Below are 20,099 nucleotides of genomic sequence, written 5' to 3' on the forward strand. Positions count from 1 at the left end.
TACTAGAGAGTAATCTGTAAGAAATACTAATAAGAAAATAAGTGGTGGCCTCTGATGTTGCGATGGCTTCTCAGAAGCAATCCTTCGTCTGAAACCACTTGTACCAAAGAGCAGTGGAGTTGCCCCTCTGGGACTTGAACCCAATCTTTCTGGGGTGACAAACTGGGGCTCTGACCGCTACACACAGGGTTGCCAGATGAGACTGATGATTTCCAGCACAAAAATGCTCAAAACCCGCCGGGAAGCACTAAATCCTTCCCAATTCTATTGATGTCTATGGCCAAATATTGGCCATTTTTTTCTGCTGCCATTTTTACCCCAAGTTGCCATCCTAAGCAGCCCAATTGGGCGGGATACCGCCCAATCTGGCAACACTGGCTACACCAAAGGGCCAGGCTCATTGGCGTGGCAGTCAGAACACCCCCCTAGTGATGGACCCTGCCAGCCAGACTCAGAGGCAGGAGAGTGGTGAACAAAGGGTGCATCCCAATATGTGACCTTGCCTCCTCCACTTGCCTCCTCCACTTGCTTCTCGACATGATGACATCACTGACAACAGCATTATATTTCAATATCTTGCAAAAGCTCAATTGTAAAGTCTTTTTCTCATTTGCAATTGGGATGGTGAATGAAAAACAGTCCCTCAAAAGTTGTTGTGGCTAGGCTGACAGCTGGGAAACTTTATCGTTTTCTCCACGGAGGAGGGGCCAGGAGGCGGGACGAGGAGACAAGCACAAGTGGAGGAGGCAAGGACACATATTGGGATGCACTCAAAATGTGTGTGTGCACGCGTGCATGTGTGCGTATCCTGTGCAGACAGCCATGGTCACATGACCCCGGAGATGACGCCGATGTGGCACCTTGGCGCGGTGGCCTCCAGCTTCATCATCCTCAGGGAGGCCAGCGAGGACACGTTCTACAACATGGCACAGATCGCCAACGTCACACAGCTGGTGAGACTACAGGTGGCACAACCACCATACTAATGCCCTGCACACGCCAGCTCTGACAAAGTGCTGAGTACTCCTCCATCCCAAGTGCTGAGTACTCCTCCATAAAATCATTGTATATGTCCATGACATCATGAAATATATAGGCCACTAGTTGAGCTTCCCCCCCACAGTTGAGCCTCGCACACTGCTGCCGACAACACCCATTTATTATAATTTAAGTGAATCCACAGGCTGCATTAAATGTGCCACCAATGTGCAATGGAAATTCCCATAGCAATATGTTTTGTTTTTCTCTTGCAGGAGACAGAAAATGATCAGTTGAGATTCTACTTTTACGTCCTGATCCATGACAGGATGTCACAGGTACAGTGAATACACACTTTACACCAAATCAATAGCCTGGAGCAGAGGTTCCCAAACTTTGCCATGACATGGCCCCCCATATACCGGTAGATTCCAACCAAGGCCCCCCTAACACGGGCCGTGTCATAACTCGATGAAGTTGGTGCATTCCTAAAGCCATTCAAATATTACAGAAAGCATATATAAACATTGTAAAAAATAGAGATTCCAGAGGGATAGTTTAGCTTAATTTTGGTTTACTTTTAAGTTATTCAATTTATGAAGTTATTCATTTTATTTTGCTATATTTTTCCTGCCAGCCTGCCGCGGCCCCCCTGGCATCCCCTCACAGCCCCCCATGGGGCCCCCCACTTTGAAAACCACTGGCCTGGAGTTCTCAGATTTGTTGCAGTTGGCAAGACCAGTTTGTAGCATCTTGCACTGATTGAGAGGCCATACCTCATGAACACTGATGTTCTTGCTGATAATTGATCAAAAGGGGTCCCAAAATTGTGCTTGCTCATAGGTCCCACGTAGGCTATAGCAGCACTACTAAGGTGGTTGTTTTTCAATTCATTGCACGATCACAACTGTAGAATCATTTCAACACACTTCTCTGTTGTTTGTGTAGAACATCCGGGACTGGGAGATGCTGGCAACGTGGTCTCCAGCAGGGGGCGTGACCGTCTCACAAACTGTGCAGTACCCCAAATGTCAGCACGTCCCATGCTTGGAGTGGAAAAAAAGAGGTGCGGGAACCTTTCCAGTTTTTTTTCTCTCGCCACTTATACCCCAACTCCATAGAAGTTGGGATACGAGGTAAATTGTGAATAATAACAAAATACTGCCATTTTCAAAACGTTTGGTTCTTACATTAGATGGAGAGCGGCACAAAGAAAACATATCAGCCATCAAAACTGACCAAAATTATTGTTTTGGGGGATATTTATGAATAGGCCTATGTAGGTGAAAGATACATCTTGCTGATGCGCTGGGACACATCATCATTGATGTGATTCCTGAGCTCACTGGGTGTTTCGGGTCTTTCAACATCATACACCCTCACCCAGGCGACCCAACTGGAGTTGATCAGATTCCAGCCTGTGTCCCAGCAGCATTCGTCCACAGATCAGCAACATGATCTCCAAAAAATCAGTGCTCTTGGACACGGATGTTAAGGACACGGATGTTAATGTGTCCAGGAGCACAGATTTTGCCAGAATTGTTTTCCGTGCTCCTGGACACGGAATTGTTTTCCGTGCTCCTGGACACGGAATTGTTTGAAGTGCTTTCTATAGGCTATTTCCACAGTCTTGTGTTTTCTCAGGATTTTTCTAATTTCAAATATTTTGTCTAAAAAAACATTTCTTACTGACAGGTTAGGGTTAGGGATTGTTTTGGTCTGGGCACAGCTAGTTTTATTTCATTCATTATATGAGTTTGATAGCCTAGCAACCAACTGGAAAAGGTATTTCTCAAAAATATGTCTTTAATGACAGGTTAAGGTTAGGGAATGTTTTGGTCAGGGCACAACTTAAATTGCTATAGCATTATTTTGTTTAGGATTAGCATTTGGTATGTATTTTCTATTGATAGAGTTAACACAGTGCTGTGGTAATAGCCTATAGAAAGCACTTCCGTGTGCCCATCATGGAAAACAATTCCGTGTCCAGGAGCACGGAAAACAATTTTGGCAAAATCCGTGCTCCTGGACACGGATTTCGTGTCCTTAACATCCGTGTCCAGGAGCACTGAATTTTTGGAGACCAGGCTGAGATCAGCCCTCTTGATCCAAAGCCATCTTGTGGGTCTTTCTGCGTCTTCAGTTGCAGACCTGATGACCTTCCTCTTTGTCTCCCCGGTGAGGCCCAGCATGTAAAAACAACAGGTCTGGAAAAAAGAGCTGGGATGGGGACAATAAAAGGCAGCAAATGTCGAGGAAGACTAAAACCATAAAAGCAAAAGACAACACTTAGCCTAACAGTTAATTGAGGTGAGATGATTTTATATAATAATGTTAATTCCTATCTTGGACATGATTTCACCAGCTTAAATTGTGGGTGTATTCCTTAACATGTTTTGCATTTTTTTCCTCTCTGTAGTCCTTACAGTGTGACAGGTCTTGACCAAAAGCCCACCATTGTTAAACTGATAAAACTTAGTAGAGGATGCAATTTGAACTTACTATGTGGCAGTAATTGAATATCTCCCTTCAAAATATAATGCATGAGTGGCTTTTCATGCTGCTTAAATCCCATTTATATCATTCAGCACTGTATTTACAGTACTTAACTGTACTTTACAGATGAGTGCACTACTGCACCCCCATGCCATCATGGAGGCTGACTTTTTAAGTTAGCACTAACACAAGTTGGATGGTCCATTTTCACTGAAGCGCAGGATGTGCAAGACTATTATTTTCAAATTTACTTCTGCAACTTCTGCTGACTTTTGTAAGCAAAGGACAGTTTCCCATGTCTTCTGGGTCTATTTCAAGTGAGTTCGGGTGCATAGGAGAATGTAAACCCCTCTGTCATTTGCACACATGAAGCATTAATATGGTCAATTTTCAATAGCTGTAATTCTTGGAGTGCTAGAGACTACAGCCAATAGCCTATATATTTCATGATGTCATGAACATATACAATGATTTTAATGACAAAAAATATGTCTTATACACACTTAATCATGGTAAATCAAAGGGAATTCAAAAATGCATGCAATAATTATGGTAATTATTCCTTCTGAATTTTTAATTCTGAGTGAGGTCTCTGGACAGTGGACACTCATATCGTCCATCAGTACAATTCATTTTGAAATGTTCTTCGTTGTTTTATCTTCTTTGGATGTTTATTACATTCCACTGATCTCTGTCCCAACTTATTTGAGAAGTGTTGCAGTTATCAAATTAGAAATGAGTACATATGTCCCCCAAAACAATATTTGTTTTCTCGGTTTTAACACTTAATATGTTGTCTTTTCACTATTCCCCATCTGATGAATGGATTGAATGTTTTGAAATTGATAGCATTTTGATTTATTCACAGTTTACCAAACGACCCAACGTCCTACACCAGGATGCCTGTTTGGTCCAGCACAATGGTCAAGGACCGTTGAAGAAGAGAAGCACTGAAGATGAGAGCTATATGATCATCTGTTGTTTTGTTGGAAGATGAAACTGTGCCAAATGTTTTCTGTCTGCAGGCTCTTTGTGAAGAAAATAATCCAAGAAGGATTTTTCGTATTGTTGTATACACACTATGCTGTTCTGTGGCTTACTTGCACAACTTCTGGTGACATCACTGATCTTAATATTCTTTTTTTTCCCTTGCCATGTTAATGTACCCACTCACTGAACGTAAAAAGTGCAAAAAAGTGTAAAAAAAATAATAATAATAAAGCACAGACAAATATCTATTGAAAAAATGGAAATGTGGATTAAGAATCTGCTCTTATTCTTGCATTGTATGAGATAAGAGGGGGCAGATTGTCCATTATTTAGTTGTGTGAAATACGACAACCATCAGATTCTGATATTGGCTAGACATTTGAAGCAAAAAGTGGGGGGTCCATAGCATGATATTCAAAGATGATTCTTAGCCTCATTCTATGCCTCATTCAGTGTTTGCCGTCTTTAGGAACTGATAACACAGGGGAAACGTAATTATATGTAATATTAACACAGTCTTTAATTGCATCAACCACATCATCATCATCATCATACGCTGTACACAGTACAAAAGGTAATCACTGTATAAAAACACATCCTCCCATCTGCACAGATATGGTGCAGACGAAATGGAAAAAGTGGCTATACAGTTGAGATTTAGAGGTAACGATAACATTTTAAAAATACATAAATTACTCAAAAAGAAGACCTCCAAGGGGCTGTCATTTTGCAAAATTTAGAAAGCCTTCATAGTAGCAGCTTGATGACAGAACATCTTTCTCTTTAATAATAACTTTAATTTAAAAATAAAATAAAAAACCCAGACATTTCAGCAATCCAGTTTTCCTCATTAAAGCTTGATTGCTGCAACACAGAAGATTTTAATGTGACCAAAACACTACGATAAAGGCTTTCCAAATGTTACTAAATGAGAGTGCCTTGGAGTCTTTCCTTTCATCCAAATGTTCCCATCCATCCAAAGACCACCTCAAACAAGCGACTTGAGTCCGGGAAGTGCTCCTAGACAAACATTTCTGGCATAAAATTACTCAGTTTGGTGCAAAAGGACAGACCTTGATTGAGGAGGGAAACATGTTTGCGTAGAAACATTTTCACCCAAAGCTCCCTGGACAGAGAACTCTCCTAACTAAGCCAAGTTGGACAGCCAACCTGGACAAGTTCCATGCTTTTCATTAAAATGGTAACATTTGGGTAAGTGCCAATGCCAGGAAGTGAATGAATGACATGAACACAATTTTCTTAACTCAATAATGTAGCACTCCCTGGCACTGCCAGAGAAAATAGCTGAAACTGAAGATGGATCCTTCTCTGGCAATTTGGGCCCGAAATGAGATAGCTTTTCCAAACATTTCTCTCGACAGTATAGTTCTTTTCTGTGTGTCTCTGTGTGTGTGTGTGTGTGTGTGTGTGTGTGTGTGTGTGTGTGTGTGTGTGTGTGATTTCTCTCGACAGTATAGTTCTTTTCTGTGTGTCTCTGTGTGTGTGTGTTTTCTCTCGACAGTATAGTTCTTTTCTGTGTGTGTGTGTGTGTGTGTGTGTGTGTGTGTGTGTGTGTGTGTGTCTGTGCTTCTTCCAGCTCAGTTCTTCCATTTGCCTTTCTTGGCGGGAAGTTGTCCCGTTGCTTCCAGGTACTTGTTGATGAGCTCCTCCTGCACGGTTGGCAGGCAGGCCTGGTAGCGGCTGTACTCCATGGTGTACTCGCCTTTCCCCTGGAGACCACACACACACACACGCACGCACACGCACACGCACACACCAGCAGACAGGAGGAGAGTGGAGTGGAGTGGAGAGTGGAGGACAAAAAAGATAAAGAGATGTCAGTTCAAAATGGTGTGTGAGAGAGAGAGAGAGAGAGAGAGAGAGAGAGAGTGTGTGTGTGTCTGTGTGTGTGTGTGTGTGTGTGTGTGTGTGAGAGAGAGAGAAAGAGAGAAAGAGAGAAAGAGAGAAAGAGAGAGAATGGAGCAGAAAAGTATAAGAGAATAAAATGGAAGGAGATATGTGAAGTCGACGCCAAACAAGCTTACTCAGTGGATTTTAAAGGCAACTAACATCTTTGTCAGGGAGAGGGCTTTGATGTGCTGAAAGAAAGCTAAGGAAGAGGAGGGCTCACCTCTGTGCAGGACCTCAGCTCTGTAGAGTAGCCAAACATGTCGTTCAGGGGAATCTGGAATCAAAGCACATCATTCACATCAGTTCAGTTCAGCATACCGACATCACTTCCCAGTTTAGAGTCATTCATGCTTAGTTTAGGACAAAACAACTAATCTTGCTGCTGATCTTGAATGACTTTCAGGTGGAAAGCTCAACCTCAATTTGTTGTATCTTAAGTGTGTATGTTGGTCTGGCTACTTTATAATAATAATTAAAGATGATGTATGTGAGGACCTCTGTACTGTCCATAAGTATCAAAATGTAACGATCATTAGGATTAGTCTCTTACATCCGCATAGAGTGTGAAGTAATCTTCCGAGCCGTCCTGCCCGGTGATGACGCCATGGCGACGGTTGACCCCGGCGATGACTGGGCCCTGGAACTCGTTCGGGGCCACGATCTCCACAGACATGACTGGCTCCAGGATCGCCACGTTACCCGCGTCCATAGCTACAGAGAGGGAAGATACAATTATAGCTAGCAGAAAAAAGGGTCTCGATTTGGAAAGTCTTACTTTCAAGCCAATATGGTATTTATAGGAACAACATTCATTATATTACACTTAGCTGACGCTTTCATCCAAAGCGACTTAGTTATTTACAGGCTATTGGTCACAGTCCCTAGAGCAATGTGAAGCTAGGCTAGCTTGCTTAAGGGCACTTCAGCCACGAATAGAGGTGTAGGGAGAGGTCAGGGAGGGACAACTGCAAAGGTCTGATCTAGAGACTACTTCCTTAACCAGTAGGTCACAGCTGTCCCATTCAAGAGACATGGCAGCTATTGGCAGAAAAGAGACGATAAGCCAGATTCTCACCTTGCTTGACAGCGCCTTCTCCTGCACGGATGAAGGAGATTTCATTGGAGTCCACCATGTGACTAGCTCCATCCTCCAGAACAAACCTCACCCCAGAGATCTTGTGTGCAGTCAGTGGGCCTTTCTCACATGCGAGCAAAAAGCCCTGGAGAACAAAAGAAGAACAGAAATGAATGTATTCATCAATAACGAGTGAAAGCGAAAGTGAAAGCCCATTGGGAAACTCCAACTCCCATTGTCATTGTGACACAGCACTCCACAGCACACAAGTGAACACTGCACACTGCACACAACGAAATTGCATTTATGCCTCACCCGTGCAAGGGGGCAGCCCTCAGAGGCGCCCCATGGGGAGCAGTGCGGTGGGACGGTACCATGCTCAGGGTACCTCAGTCATGGAGGAGGATGGGGGAGAGCACTGGTTGATTACTCCCCCCACCAACCTGGCGGGTCGGGAGTCGAACCGGCAACCTCTGGGATGCAGGTCTGACGCCCTAACTGCCGCTCACCCATGACTGCCCTTAGCAGTCTAAGCAACATTTCTCTTAAAACACTTGAAAAATGTTTTATTTTTTTCTCCACCTTTGCTTTTAAACATTGCCCTCTACAGTATCCACACTGGTGTAGAAAATCTACAATGGTGTATGTTCCATTGGACTTTTTCTGAACTCGTCAGTTTAGAATTTACTCAGATATATTTTGTAGTTCACCTGGACCTGAAGTATATAGTATACACAGATTACACACACATTTATGTGGGTTTTTTCCCCCCACAAGTTGCATACCTTTTCTACAGAGGGGATAAACTGCTTGGGGATGTTGGTCCCGATGGTTCGGTCATCAAACTCCACCTTGGTGTAGTTCTCCCCCTCCAGAGGCTCCAGCACTCCCATGACTTTACCAAACTGGCCAGATCCACCTGACTGCTTCTTGTGGGTGAACTCAAACCTGCCAGGGGATTCACATTCACATTTCACCACAGGTCAGTATGTGCTAATGAAAACGAAGAGCAATGTAGCTGGGTGGCTCAAGGTTATGATATTTTTATTGATCAGTACAGTACAGAGTAAGACTTGGCTACAGACATCCAGGGCTCTAAATTAACTTTTTTTCATCACAAACCAATTTGGCCATCAGATGTTAAATCTTACTAGCCACACATACAATACGCTCACTATCAGCAAAAGTGGATGATAAGTTCTCTTTTCTACCAAAATTCAAAATTAAAAATTAATTTGGCTGGTTTGTGGGTGTGAATTTAGAGCCCTACAGACATCTTTGATGAGAATGGAGGGTGTAACTAATCTAAGTACTGTGAGGGTGACATCATCATCTTAAAATGCAGATCTCCCAATAGTGCTTTATATGAAATGTTTTCATACACTCAAAACAACACTGCTGCTGTGTGGTTGTGGCCATGTGTCACTGGCTTTGAACTTACGGCACAGGGCTGGTGATGGTCTCTCTGAAGGCAACCTTGGGCTTGCCCATCACACACGGGCACCCGTACTCCCTCTCCATCCTCTGAAATCATACAAGCAAACAAACATTTGTTCTCCCGTATTCACATATCGTCAAGTATTATTTTGTTTATATGTAGAGTAAAATCCTGAAATACATTTTCTGATGAGAGATTAAGTATATGACTTAGCTCATACCATTATTTCAAGTTACTGTCTCTTTGCACTAGTCATCAAACACAAACGTACTGTTCTATACACTGTGTGCAGAATTATTAGGCAAACAAGTTTTTTGACAACATCGTCCATTTTATGCATATTGTCCGCCACCACCCTTTATGGACATGAACACCTATTGGATTTAAGCATTCCAGGTCATGCATATTGGTCGAAGTAGCCCAATACCCTATATCAGGGCAAAATTAGTGGGCATAATTATTAGGCAACTTTGTTTTCCTCTGGGAAAATGAGCCACAAAAGAGATCTAACAAACCTTGTAAAGACTATAAACAATTTTGAAGTCTTTTGGAGGGGTGTGGCTGTCTTGAAATATTGGTCACATCCATCTAATGCACCGTTACAAGCCATCAGTGTCACATGACATGTGCTCACAAAGTAACTGCCAGATTGAGAAGAATTGAAGATGAAACTACAACAAAACTATTACCCTGCAGTGCTCGTATATTCCAGAACTGAAACCTACATCGACTGTCCACAAGAACATTGTATTCAGCACTCAGAGACATGGCCAAGGTAAAACAGGCTGAAACCTGAAGACCACTCAACAAGTAACTTAAGTCAAGACTGGGTCAAGAAATGTCTTTAGACAGTTTTTTCAATGGTTTTATGAACTAGTGAAAGTGACTGTTAATGGACCAGGTTGATGAGCCTATGGCTAGATCAGTAATGTGCACACTCAGATCAGTTGCTGAGTTCCACTCAAATACCAGCAGTTTACTGCATAAATACCATTGTCTTCGTAAAAGATGCAATTTTCTCCCCCTAAAAGATCCAGCCATGGGTTCATCCACCCTGTCTGTCAAGAGTCACTTTCTCAAGTCCATAAAACCTTTGAAAATTTTGTCCCCAGGTATTTTTGCCCCCGTTTTGACTTAATTAACTTGTTGAATGGTTGTTTGGTGTCATCCCTTCTTACCTTGGCCATGTCTCTGAGCACTCAATACTCTGTTTTTCTGGACACTCTGTGTTGGTTTCTGTTCTGGAATATGATAGGACTGCAGGGTAATATTTTTTTTGTAGTTTCACGTTAAATTCTTCTCAATGTTTGGCAGTGACATTTCTTAAGAGACTGATGACTTTGTAACGGTGCATCTGATAGTTCTGTGTGAACGTGACCAACATTTTGCGAATTTCAAGACAGCCACATCCCTCTAGAACACTTCAAAATTGTTTATAGACATTTCAGAGTTTGTTAGATCTATTTTGTGGCCCATATTCCCAGAAGAAAACAAAGTTGCCTAATAATTATGCACACCTGATATAAGGTGTTGGGCACCTTCGACCACACCCCCATCTTATTATACAAATATACATGACCTGGAATGCTTAAATCAAATAGGTTTTCATGTCCATATAGATTGCTGTTGGAAAATATGCATAAAAAAGACAAAATGGTCAAAAAACATGTTTGCCTAATAATTCTGCACACAGTGTATGGATCTGCCTCACATTGATAGGAAGAGCTCAGCTATTACACGAGTTACTCCACTGCACCTAATAAAGCAAGAACACTATCAGCGAACCCTTAAAATGACGTGTTACCATCGGCTAGGCAAGACTTGTACTGTATTTATTATTGATCACTTATTGTTACCAGTCCATCTTGATGTCTTTATGTCTTTATGTATGTATGTATGCTATTTGACATCTTAATTTCCCCCTGGAATCAATAATAATCTACTCTACTCTACTCTATCACTGTTACCTGTCCTGTCTTGCACTTTATGTCAGTCTTGTATATGTCTATGTCCTGGCATGGTATAGAGAGAAAAGGTAATTTAATTTTCCTTGTATGACTTGTGCATATGAAGAAAGTCACAATAAAAGCTGACTTGACTTCACTGCAGTGTTGTCTGATGTCCGGTGTCTGATACGTGTGAGTGCATTATAGACAGTAAAGGCAAGCCCAGGCTAGGTACTAGGACTGCTGTGCTGTTTGATACGTCTAAATGCATCATAGACAGTAAAGGTCAAGCCCAGGCTAAGTAAGACTGCTGTGGATGCAGGTGCCTGATACCTGAGAGTAGATCTCCAGGTGGAGCTCTCCCATGCCTGAGATGATGGTCTCCTTGCTCTCCGTGTCAAAGTGCACCCTGAAGGTGGGGTCCTCACGGGTGAAACGGTTGATGCCCTTGGAGAACTTATCCGTGTCATTCTACACACCAAAACAAAACCAAGGGGATGGAATAAAAAACAAACTTCAATATTTCACTGTGCTATGGACCTTGCATGTGGTCTTGGATAAAGAAATAATGACAAATATTGTGCAGCTGTGCATACGCGTGCTTTAGTTTTATGAACAGGTCCACAGTACTTGCCTTGTTGGAGGGTTTCATGGACATGGATATCACAGCGTCAGGTACATGAATTGACTCCTGCATGAAATTAACAGAACAAATCAGCATTAAGAATAGATTCAAACACAGCGCATCACTCCACCACAGCCAAAAACACCACAACAATCGTCAATTCACACAGAAATGTACAGTGAGTCAGTGTGAGGTAATTGGATGCGTGTTTTCAAGTCTGTCAGCATGTGTGTGATGTACGTATGCATGTGCTTGTCGCAGGCGTACCATAGAGAGGTTGGCATTGGTGCGGGTGGTGAAGGTGTCTCCACTGGCACAGTCGATTCCAAACAGAGCACAGATGTCACCTGCATACACCTCCTCCACATCCTGCGTTTGGGTGAGGGAACACAGAGGTCAGTCTTGTGAAGTCTTCGGGTGTGTGAAAACAGGTTATTCTATTCAGGATGCCCAGGGTGAAAGGTTTGTTGCTCTTTCCCAGTAAGTCACTATTGAAAGTGCACTGCATACTAGAAATATGTTTGGCAGTGCTTTCCCAGTAAACCACTATTACATTGACATGTGAGTAATTTGCTTTTCACCGATCAAAAAGCTCTCGTTAAGTCTGTCCTCACCTCCATCTCCCCAGCGTGCAGTCGCACCAGCCTCTGCACCCGGATCTTCTTGGTGGTGCGAGTGTTGAAGATGTACTCAGACTTCTTCAGGCAGCCCTGGTACACTCTCATGTAGGTCAGCTGACCAAAACGACCGGCCTGCCACACAGAGAGAGAGGGGTAGCCAAAAAGAGGAAAAGACGTTATGTAGTGATATAGGGACAGTGAGTATTGGAAGAGTATTATTTCTTTTTTAAAGTGTTTATGAAACGAAAACAAAGTAAAGGAATTTGACCATTTCCAGGACAGATTCTGAAAGTTCTAAGCCTTGTGAATAAAATATTGTCTGGGTGATATTGTCTGGGTGATATTTTGTCCTAAAAGTCATGTTAAAACGTTCCCAAAAAGTGTTTTTTTGGTGACATGCAAATTTTATGCAAATGATATGCGTGACATAGAAGGGGTGAGTTCACCTCATTCCACCTTGTTCAGATCAATGGCGGCTAGTACCAAAACAAAGCGCAGTGTCAAGCAGTGTGTTGCTGGAGGGCCGAACGGTGCCAGCTGCAAAAATGGCTACTTGACAGAAGGAATATCTTTGCACAAGTTCCCTTCTGTGAAGAATGATGGAACTGTGGCCGACAAGGAGAAGGCTAAATCAAGCTAGGGCTCTGTGGATCCAATGCGTGGTTTTGAAGCAAGCTCGTGGTCACTGTTGTGCTCGGCACATTTCCAGCCCTTGTGCTTCACCACAAATGTGGAGGTCGCGGGCATGGTTGGACTGAGGAGAATGCTATTGCCTCAAGCAGTTCCAACAATTGACATCGCCGGCGTGCAGACTGAAACTGCCCCTGTAACTGCTCGGGCACGAAGACAGGTGAGTGCACTGCTTTGCTTTAGGCTACTCGTTTTACCTTGTCCATCTGCTTTGTATGTTGTTTTCAGGAAAGGGTAATGCACATTACATGCCAAACCGATGCGAATGCTCTCGGAATATGCACTTTTTATTGATTGCCATTCAACTGGTCAATAAATTGGTTTTGGGAGGATATCCGCACATCAGCGTGGTGCTCTCAGTCGAGGACAGCCAACTCACAGATTGGGCTACTCAGGGCTTTTTCTGAACGGGGAAATAGGGGCGCTCCACCCTCATACCTCCGTGGGTGCACCCTCATACTTTTATTTATATATATATATATATTTGAGCGCCCCTAATAAATTTCTCATTCATGGGGGGGGAACACCCCCCTTCACCCCCTGTGACCTGCCATGATGCTCCCTCATGCCGAAAAATCCTAGAAAAAGTCCTGCTACTGCTTAGCGAATAAACAGAGATGCACATAGCGTAGGCCTACTTTGAAGCGTTGATTGTTTGTTTTTAGTATTGTGGTGCACGTGTGGCTGACGTTTGGACACACCACTCGTCCTCCTCAAGTCCGGCTGAGGGACACGCGACGCCTGTGACTTTGAGCACAAAAAATAATAATAATGATAAACGCTAAAAATATGCTGAGGACTCAGGCTATATAGGGCGTTTTTCCAACAGCCTAATACCTCCGTTTTTTCTCTAGTTGATGATATTTTTGCATGTAGCCTACATGCATTTCAATCACACTATATCGCGCAATTGAATCAAAATGCCCCCCATTTGTCAACAAATACACACGCCATGTCATCTGTGGGTCATGGCAAAGCGCCCTTAGCAACCGTAACCATAAACAAAACGAACTGTCAGGCTATGTCAACAATCGTCACTTCGCCTGTCAGACATGTCACTTTCTGCAGATGTATCAGTGCCTCTGAAATAGATTTGTGCTGCTCTCATGAGGTTGGATGTGTGGTTTTTCGACACGCTGATGTTTGTATCAGAATTTTGGTTCCTTTATAAGATGTGGGTCCATCAAATGTGTGTTGTTTTCTCAGATCGCCATACTAGCAAACCAGGGACTCCCCTCTATGATGTCACAGCCCAGCTCATTAGTCACACCAAATTTCACAGAATTCACACTTTGAGTTGCCATTTTCACAAGTTCCTCCAGGATGATTGGGTTCAAAGTCTCATCAATGCTATCAGAAAAAACAAGGCTTTAATGGGAATGACCGTTTGTTTTCGTTTCATAAACACTTTAAATGCTGATTAACAGCTGATACAACGGCTTACAAAGTTGCAGACTTCAACCACATAAGCGTTTTATACATATTTCAAAATGAATTGTTTCATTCTCATCAAGACCTGAAAGTCCACGTATGACCACATTTAAGTGTAAGTGGGACGACACAACATATCAAAAATACATGTAGTTCTACAGCTTATATACCGTAGTTGATTGGGTTGCTACACTATAGAGTAGAGCTGGGTATTGATTCAAATTTGAAGAATCGATTCGATTTTTTTCCCGATTCGCTCCAATTCAGTCCGATTTGATCTGATTTTGATCTGATTTCCGATTCGATCCGATCCGGGAGTTAATGTCATAAATAATGAAGGTTATTTGAGCGGTTTCCTTCATTTCATGACTGTGTAGAGAAGCAACATATTAAAACTAGTATTATATCGATACTGTAAACAGCAAATCTTACAAGAATTGATAGATACTGATGGCTGGAAGACTGATGAAAAGGTTAACCACGGGGGAAATTAATAATAATAATAATAATAATTAATATTAAAAAATCTATTTTTGGATGGATGAATCGATAATCGGAAATGAATGTGCGAATCGATTTAAAATCGGAAAATCGATTTTTTCAACACAGCTCTACTACAGAGAACCACCAAACACCCACCTCCAACTTGAAGGCCAGGCCAACAAAAGGATTAGATGCATCTCTGGCGGGGCTCATCAGAATCTTTTTACCATCGGTCGATTCCCTGATTGGAAGAGACAAAATACAACAACAAAAAAAACATGAATGTTAAAACACTATGCTGCGTAATGTAATGAACAAGACAATGGCTACGTTTATATGAGACATTTAATTCGGAATTCACACCATTTAATTCTAAATAAAGCTTAATTCCGCTTTGAAAACGTCATGTAAACACTTCTTAATTCAGATTAAAGGAAAGATCTAAGTAAACTCAACTGAGCTATTTAATTCTGAATTATTCATTCTGATCTTGAAACTGTCATGTTAACGTAGCAATTGACATCAATCTCCAATGGCTTGCTGTAGCTGTGTGGAAAGCACATACTCTTCGTTGTGGATGGCGTAGTTGTTGACCTCTGTTGGGTTGGGGAGGTACTCCAGCACAGCGTCCAGGAGAGGCTGCACTCCCTTGTTCTTCAGGGCACTGCCCACCAGCACTGGGGAGAAGGTACGCGCTACAGTGGCCCTACGCACCGCAGCCTAGGGACACAGAAATAAAGCTGTAACAAAGGAAAAAAACATGCACATCTGTCTCAAAAAGATTGGGTGCAGGACTAGCAAAATCACATGAAAACTGAAAATCAAGTCCACGACACCAAGCTCCCATTTCTTACTTTAATGTGACATTTTCAGTTTCCATCAGACAGAAATAAAGGGACATGCTTTTGTAAGCATACGTACGCTTGTTTGTTTGCTTGTCCAGTGTATTGCCAATTAAGCAACTGGGACTATTTTGTGACACAATGTGCGCGTGATTCAATGATGCACTGAAACTGTGTTGTGTACAAAATTAGGAATGGAATGAGCCAGGTACAGGTCAATGGCCTCTCTTGGGGTAAAGTTCATGCTTTCTCGCACACAGAAAGAAGTATAACCCTGAGGTGATTTTTTTTTTTTAATGCAAGTTTAGTTTACTAAGTTTATTAATTCAAATATATATTTACCAACTAACACAATAATTATTAATATGAATGTACAGTGTTTATAATGCACAGAGGCCTAAAAATGACATGTGAGAGGTTTTAAAAAAACAATGGTTTCTTGTGCCCATCAGAAACTTTATTGTGCACACCTGAAACTGCGCATGAGAAACTTAGCTATTGTTTTTTTTTTTAACTCTAAAATGTCATTTTAACGATTCTGTAGTTATGCACTAAATATATGTAATACCTTTAGGTCATCGATGGTGGGAATCTTCTCCTCCAGAAACATCTCTCCCAGGATCTCGTCAGCGTTGGCAACACACTCCACCAGCTCCTGCCTGCGATCTGACGCCTCCGCCCGCATCTCAGCTGGGATCTCATCGTAACGAATACTCTGACTGAAACAAACACGCCACTTTTACATAACTCTAACGTCCAATTAAATTATAACTTGTCTATAAGCCTGACAGAAGATCACTTCTGGTTAGGTAAAAATGACGTAATTTCATGAAGCACTGGGGTAAACTATCCAAACAACTCTTTTCACATGGGATGGGTTTTTCAAGGTAATAAGCATGTAATAGGTAAGCATGTAGGGATGCACCGATACTGATATACTGGTATCGCCATCCGATACTGCTCATTATACTCGTATTCTTACTCGTCAAGCACTTGCCGATACCAGGAACAATACTGCTATTACACAAAACAATGCAAAATCTTGTTAGGTTCCGTGGACTTGAAAGCAGCACGGAAAAAAAGTGCCACCTCATACATTTACTAACATTTAAATCTACATGGAAATGGACAATAAAAATATCACAGGTGGAAAAAAACAAGGCCATGCAATTATCTTCATTGTACTTTGGTGGTAAAAGTTATCGGTATCGGTACTCGGTATCGGCAAGTACACACATTAATGTACTCATACTTGTATCGGTTTTCAAAAAAGTGGTATCGGTGCATCCCTATAAGCATGTAATAGGAGGTGTACACACGTAATAAACAGCAGTAGTGACGGCAATGAATGTTTAGACATTTTCTCAGAAATGCAAAATATCTGTGCCCTTGCCGATTAAGGCAACACAAGTTTGGCATCGCACGGCGAGAAAGTTGCTTACAATCAAGTGTTGTGGTCAGTCGTCATAGTGTACAAAAGGCTTTTAGTCTATATCATTGAGTCATACATTTAGTCACACACTTGATGACTTTATGTGTGGTGCTCACCCAAAAGGCCCCTCAAATAGGATACTGCGCTCCTCTATGAGGTCCACAATGCCTCTCAGATTGCTCTCCAGGCCAATGGGGATGTTTATGAAGGCAGCGTTCTGGTTCAGCTTACTCCTGAGAGAGGAGAAATAAATTAATTTAGTTCATTTGATAACATATAATTGTTCATATGTCAAAAACATTAAACATGTGTGGGTCTACAGAAAGAACAAGTATTGGCAAAGGACGCGCTCAACTTCTTGGAAAAACGAAAGTCTTTGGGTGCGAGATAAAAAAAGCGTCAACTTAAGGAAGAACAAAAAGCACATTACAAACATAAAGAACAAAAAGTACATTACAAACATTAGTTAACCCTTTCAAAACTCTTCATGCAAGTGAACGACAAATTCACATCCACATATTTAGTACAAATTCATTTAATACTTTATTACATTGCAACACAATTACAAACATCTTACTGCTGATATACTATATATATATATATATATATATATATATATATATATATATATATATATATATATATATATATTTTTTTAGGGGCTTTTAAGCCTTTATTTGACAGGACAGTCGAAGATGGTGACAGGAAGCAAATGGGACATTGAGACGGGGGAGGACCGGGAAATGACCCCAGCCCAGCCGGACTCGAACCGGGGTCCCCGGGGTTGGGCATGCAAGGCCAAATGTGGGGGGCCTAGCGTGCTGCGCCACAGCGCCCCCCACTGCTGATATACTTTAATCAGAGAGAGTTAAGCAGAGTGAGGAGAACACAAAAATCTTTGCTTCAATCTCCAAGATTGGAACTCTCCCATCCATCCATCGCCCAGAATTAGAAAGGTGCTCCAAGTCTCACCTGAGTTGTAGCAGGGCCCTGTTGGGGTTGGAGCCCATGCGGTCCAGCTTGTTGATGAAGGTGAGGAAGGGCACGTTGTAGCGCTTCATCTGCCTGTTGACCGTCATGCTCTGGCACTGCACCCCTCCCACCGCACACAGGACCAGCACAGCCCCGTCAAGAACACGCAGGGAGCGCTCCACCTCGATGGTGAAGTCAACGTGACCTGCACACATGGCACCCATGAAGAAAGGATGTTACAGTACGACACGAATAACTGGACCAGGAGGAGGAGGAGCAGAAGAAGAAGAAGAAGAAGAAGAAGAAGAAGAAGAAGAAGAAGAAGAAGAAGAAGAAGAAGAAGAAGAATGCAAGGCATTACAGGACTAGATAAAATGAATAATGAAAAACAACATCCCTAATGTGTTGTAGCATTTGCTAGTCAGAGAAATACAAGTTGATGAAAGTAGAGTCAAATTAATAAGACCGTTATTGGCCACAGCCACACCACATAACTAATGATAAACAGTACAGAACACAACGCATGCTCAGCTGATGAGATCTCTGTAAACATAGAACTGCTCGCCCCCCCTTATATTATTCAATCCTCCACAAAACCCAAGCATAGAGCATCGCGAAAGTAACACACCAGATGAGTAACCCAAGACTCGCAACAGTATGTTCACATTAGTGGCAAACGTGAGAAAGGGGTCCCATTGCTCTAAACATTTGAGTCAGGTTCTCTTTACATACAAACAGTGCAGCACTGGAAATGTACCACTTGGGCTCAGCGTACCTGGAGTATCGATGATGTTGATATTGTGCTGGTTCCACATAGTGTACGTGGCGGCTGACTGGATAGTAATTCCTCTCTGCCTCTCCAACTCCATTGAGTCCATGACTGCCCCAACTCCATCTTTGCCCCTTACCTGAAGGGCAATTTGAGGCATCAAGGTTATGTAATGTGCTTGATGTCAAAGAATATAGTCTATACTACACAGCAAAGTGTGCATATGTGTTACCTCGTGCATTTCCGCAATTCTCCCGGTGTAGTATAATATTCGTTCGGTGAGTGTGGTCTTGCCAGAGTCGATATGGGCAGAGATGCCAATGTTACGTATCCTCTCATTGGGGATGATACCAGACGAACATGACCGACAACTGTTTAGCAGAACCTGTTAACAGGGAATAAATGTATTAAAGCTCCGTTATAATATTGTTGTCCGCATTGCATATAGTCGTCATTACACAAACACAATATTTAGCCATTAGAGCTCTACATTCATGTACTGGACAGTCTGACAGTTCAAGAAGTATACTAGCATGCTAATGGGCTACAGAAAAGATCTTGTTTCACCATTACCTGTTTTAGGGTTAATGTTCCGGACTTTGTTAAATGTTGTTGGCTCAATTTCAACCCTGCTTTCAAGAGTCTCATTTTTGCTTTTTAATTTCAACGGGTCGTCTTCACACACCACAGACAGAGATAGACCGATGGATGTCAACCGGTGAAAGTCACGCTGGTTCAGTTGTGAAACGTTTGTTCCTGGACTACGGCAGCCTGTAAGGGACATATCTTGGATTGGTTCAAGTCAACATGGCGCCCCTAGCGAATAGGTGGATAAAAACAGTTTTTCTCCAAAAATGTGTTATGTAAGATCAGCAGCCCCATCTGCTGTGGTTTTAGAAGAACATAACAAGCTGCTTGAATCATGCACGTGTCTTTCCAATCCAACATGATTCACTCTTATCCAAGATATGGATACCATATGAGCCAAACAATCAGAAGTCTAGTGCTGTGATGTAATATATTATGCAAGTAGGCTACACAAAATAAACTCACATTCTATTGAGATACTGTTTAATATAATGTGCATATAAAACAGATTATGTTTATAAAGATGTGCCATGGCTGCTTAAATAGCCGGTAAGCGATATAATAGATTCAAGTCCAATTGATTTTGAAGTAGGCCTATGCTGTAGGAAGAGTGTACGAAAGAAAGGTGTAGTCCTGAGTAACCAAAGAAATATAGCCTATTGAATGCAACTAGTTTAATTCATTGTTTTGTTGTGAGTTCATGAAATTGGCTTTTGTCTGCAGTAAACCTTCCTGACCCAGACCTGCAGGCATGTGGCTTTAATTATTTAGTTAAAGTTCTTCGAAAGAGTGACCTCTAACCTTTTGTTGAAT

At 42.1% G+C, this 20,099-nt stretch overlaps 2 protein-coding genes across 3 annotated transcripts in view; one reads left to right on the forward strand and one right to left on the reverse strand.

Moving 5' to 3' along the window:
- The window catches only part of lxn (latexin), a 21,698-nt gene extending 17,008 nt beyond the window's left edge, over positions 1–4,690 (forward strand). For both annotated transcript variants that reach the window (XM_063205668.1, XM_063205670.1), the window contains 4 exons: positions 817–953; positions 1,254–1,316; positions 1,927–2,044; positions 4,343–4,690. In XM_063205668.1, coding sequence (XP_063061738.1) covers positions 817–953; positions 1,254–1,316; positions 1,927–2,044; positions 4,343–4,428 — 404 coding nt within the window. In that variant the 3' untranslated portion in view covers positions 4,429–4,690. The remainder of the gene's footprint in view (positions 1–816; positions 954–1,253; positions 1,317–1,926; positions 2,045–4,342) is intronic.
- Positions 4,691–4,959: 269 nt separating this feature from the next.
- Positions 4,960–19,415, reverse strand: gfm1 (G elongation factor, mitochondrial 1). Its single transcript, XM_063204469.1, has 18 exons — positions 19,272–19,415; positions 18,931–19,083; positions 18,705–18,837; positions 17,930–18,134; positions 17,074–17,190; positions 16,094–16,244; positions 15,249–15,403; positions 14,840–14,924; positions 12,074–12,211; positions 11,727–11,828; positions 11,469–11,525; positions 11,168–11,305; positions 8,892–8,974; positions 8,236–8,398; positions 7,451–7,595; positions 6,926–7,086; positions 6,596–6,649; positions 4,960–6,194 (listed from the first exon to the last, which is right to left on the reverse strand). The coding sequence occupies exons 1-18, from the start codon at positions 19,344–19,346 to the stop codon at positions 6,063–6,065; spliced, it is 2,247 nt and encodes a 748-aa protein (XP_063060539.1). The 5' UTR covers positions 19,347–19,415; the 3' UTR covers positions 4,960–6,062.
- Positions 19,416–20,099: the final 684 nt, after the last annotated feature.

The sequence above is a fragment of the Engraulis encrasicolus genome, chromosome 8, assembly GCF_034702125.1.
Source record: "Engraulis encrasicolus isolate BLACKSEA-1 chromosome 8, IST_EnEncr_1.0, whole genome shotgun sequence".
NCBI lineage: Eukaryota > Metazoa > Chordata > Actinopteri > Clupeiformes > Engraulidae > Engraulis > Engraulis encrasicolus.

Bases quoted from the DNA above. Each gene is read 5' to 3' on its own strand.
- gfm1 (XM_063204469.1), bottom strand. From the start codon at position 19,346: ATGAGACTCTTGAAAGCAGGGTTGAAATTGAGCCAACAACATTTAACA. The intron at 16,245-17,073 runs GTGAGCACCACA...TGTTTGTTTCAG, and splicing joins CTATTTGAGGGGCCTTTTGG to TCAGAGTATTCGTTACGATG. The intron at 6,650-6,925 runs GTAAGAGACTAA...CTTTGATTCCAG, and splicing joins ACTTCACACTCTATGCGGAT to ATTCCCCTGAACGACATGTT.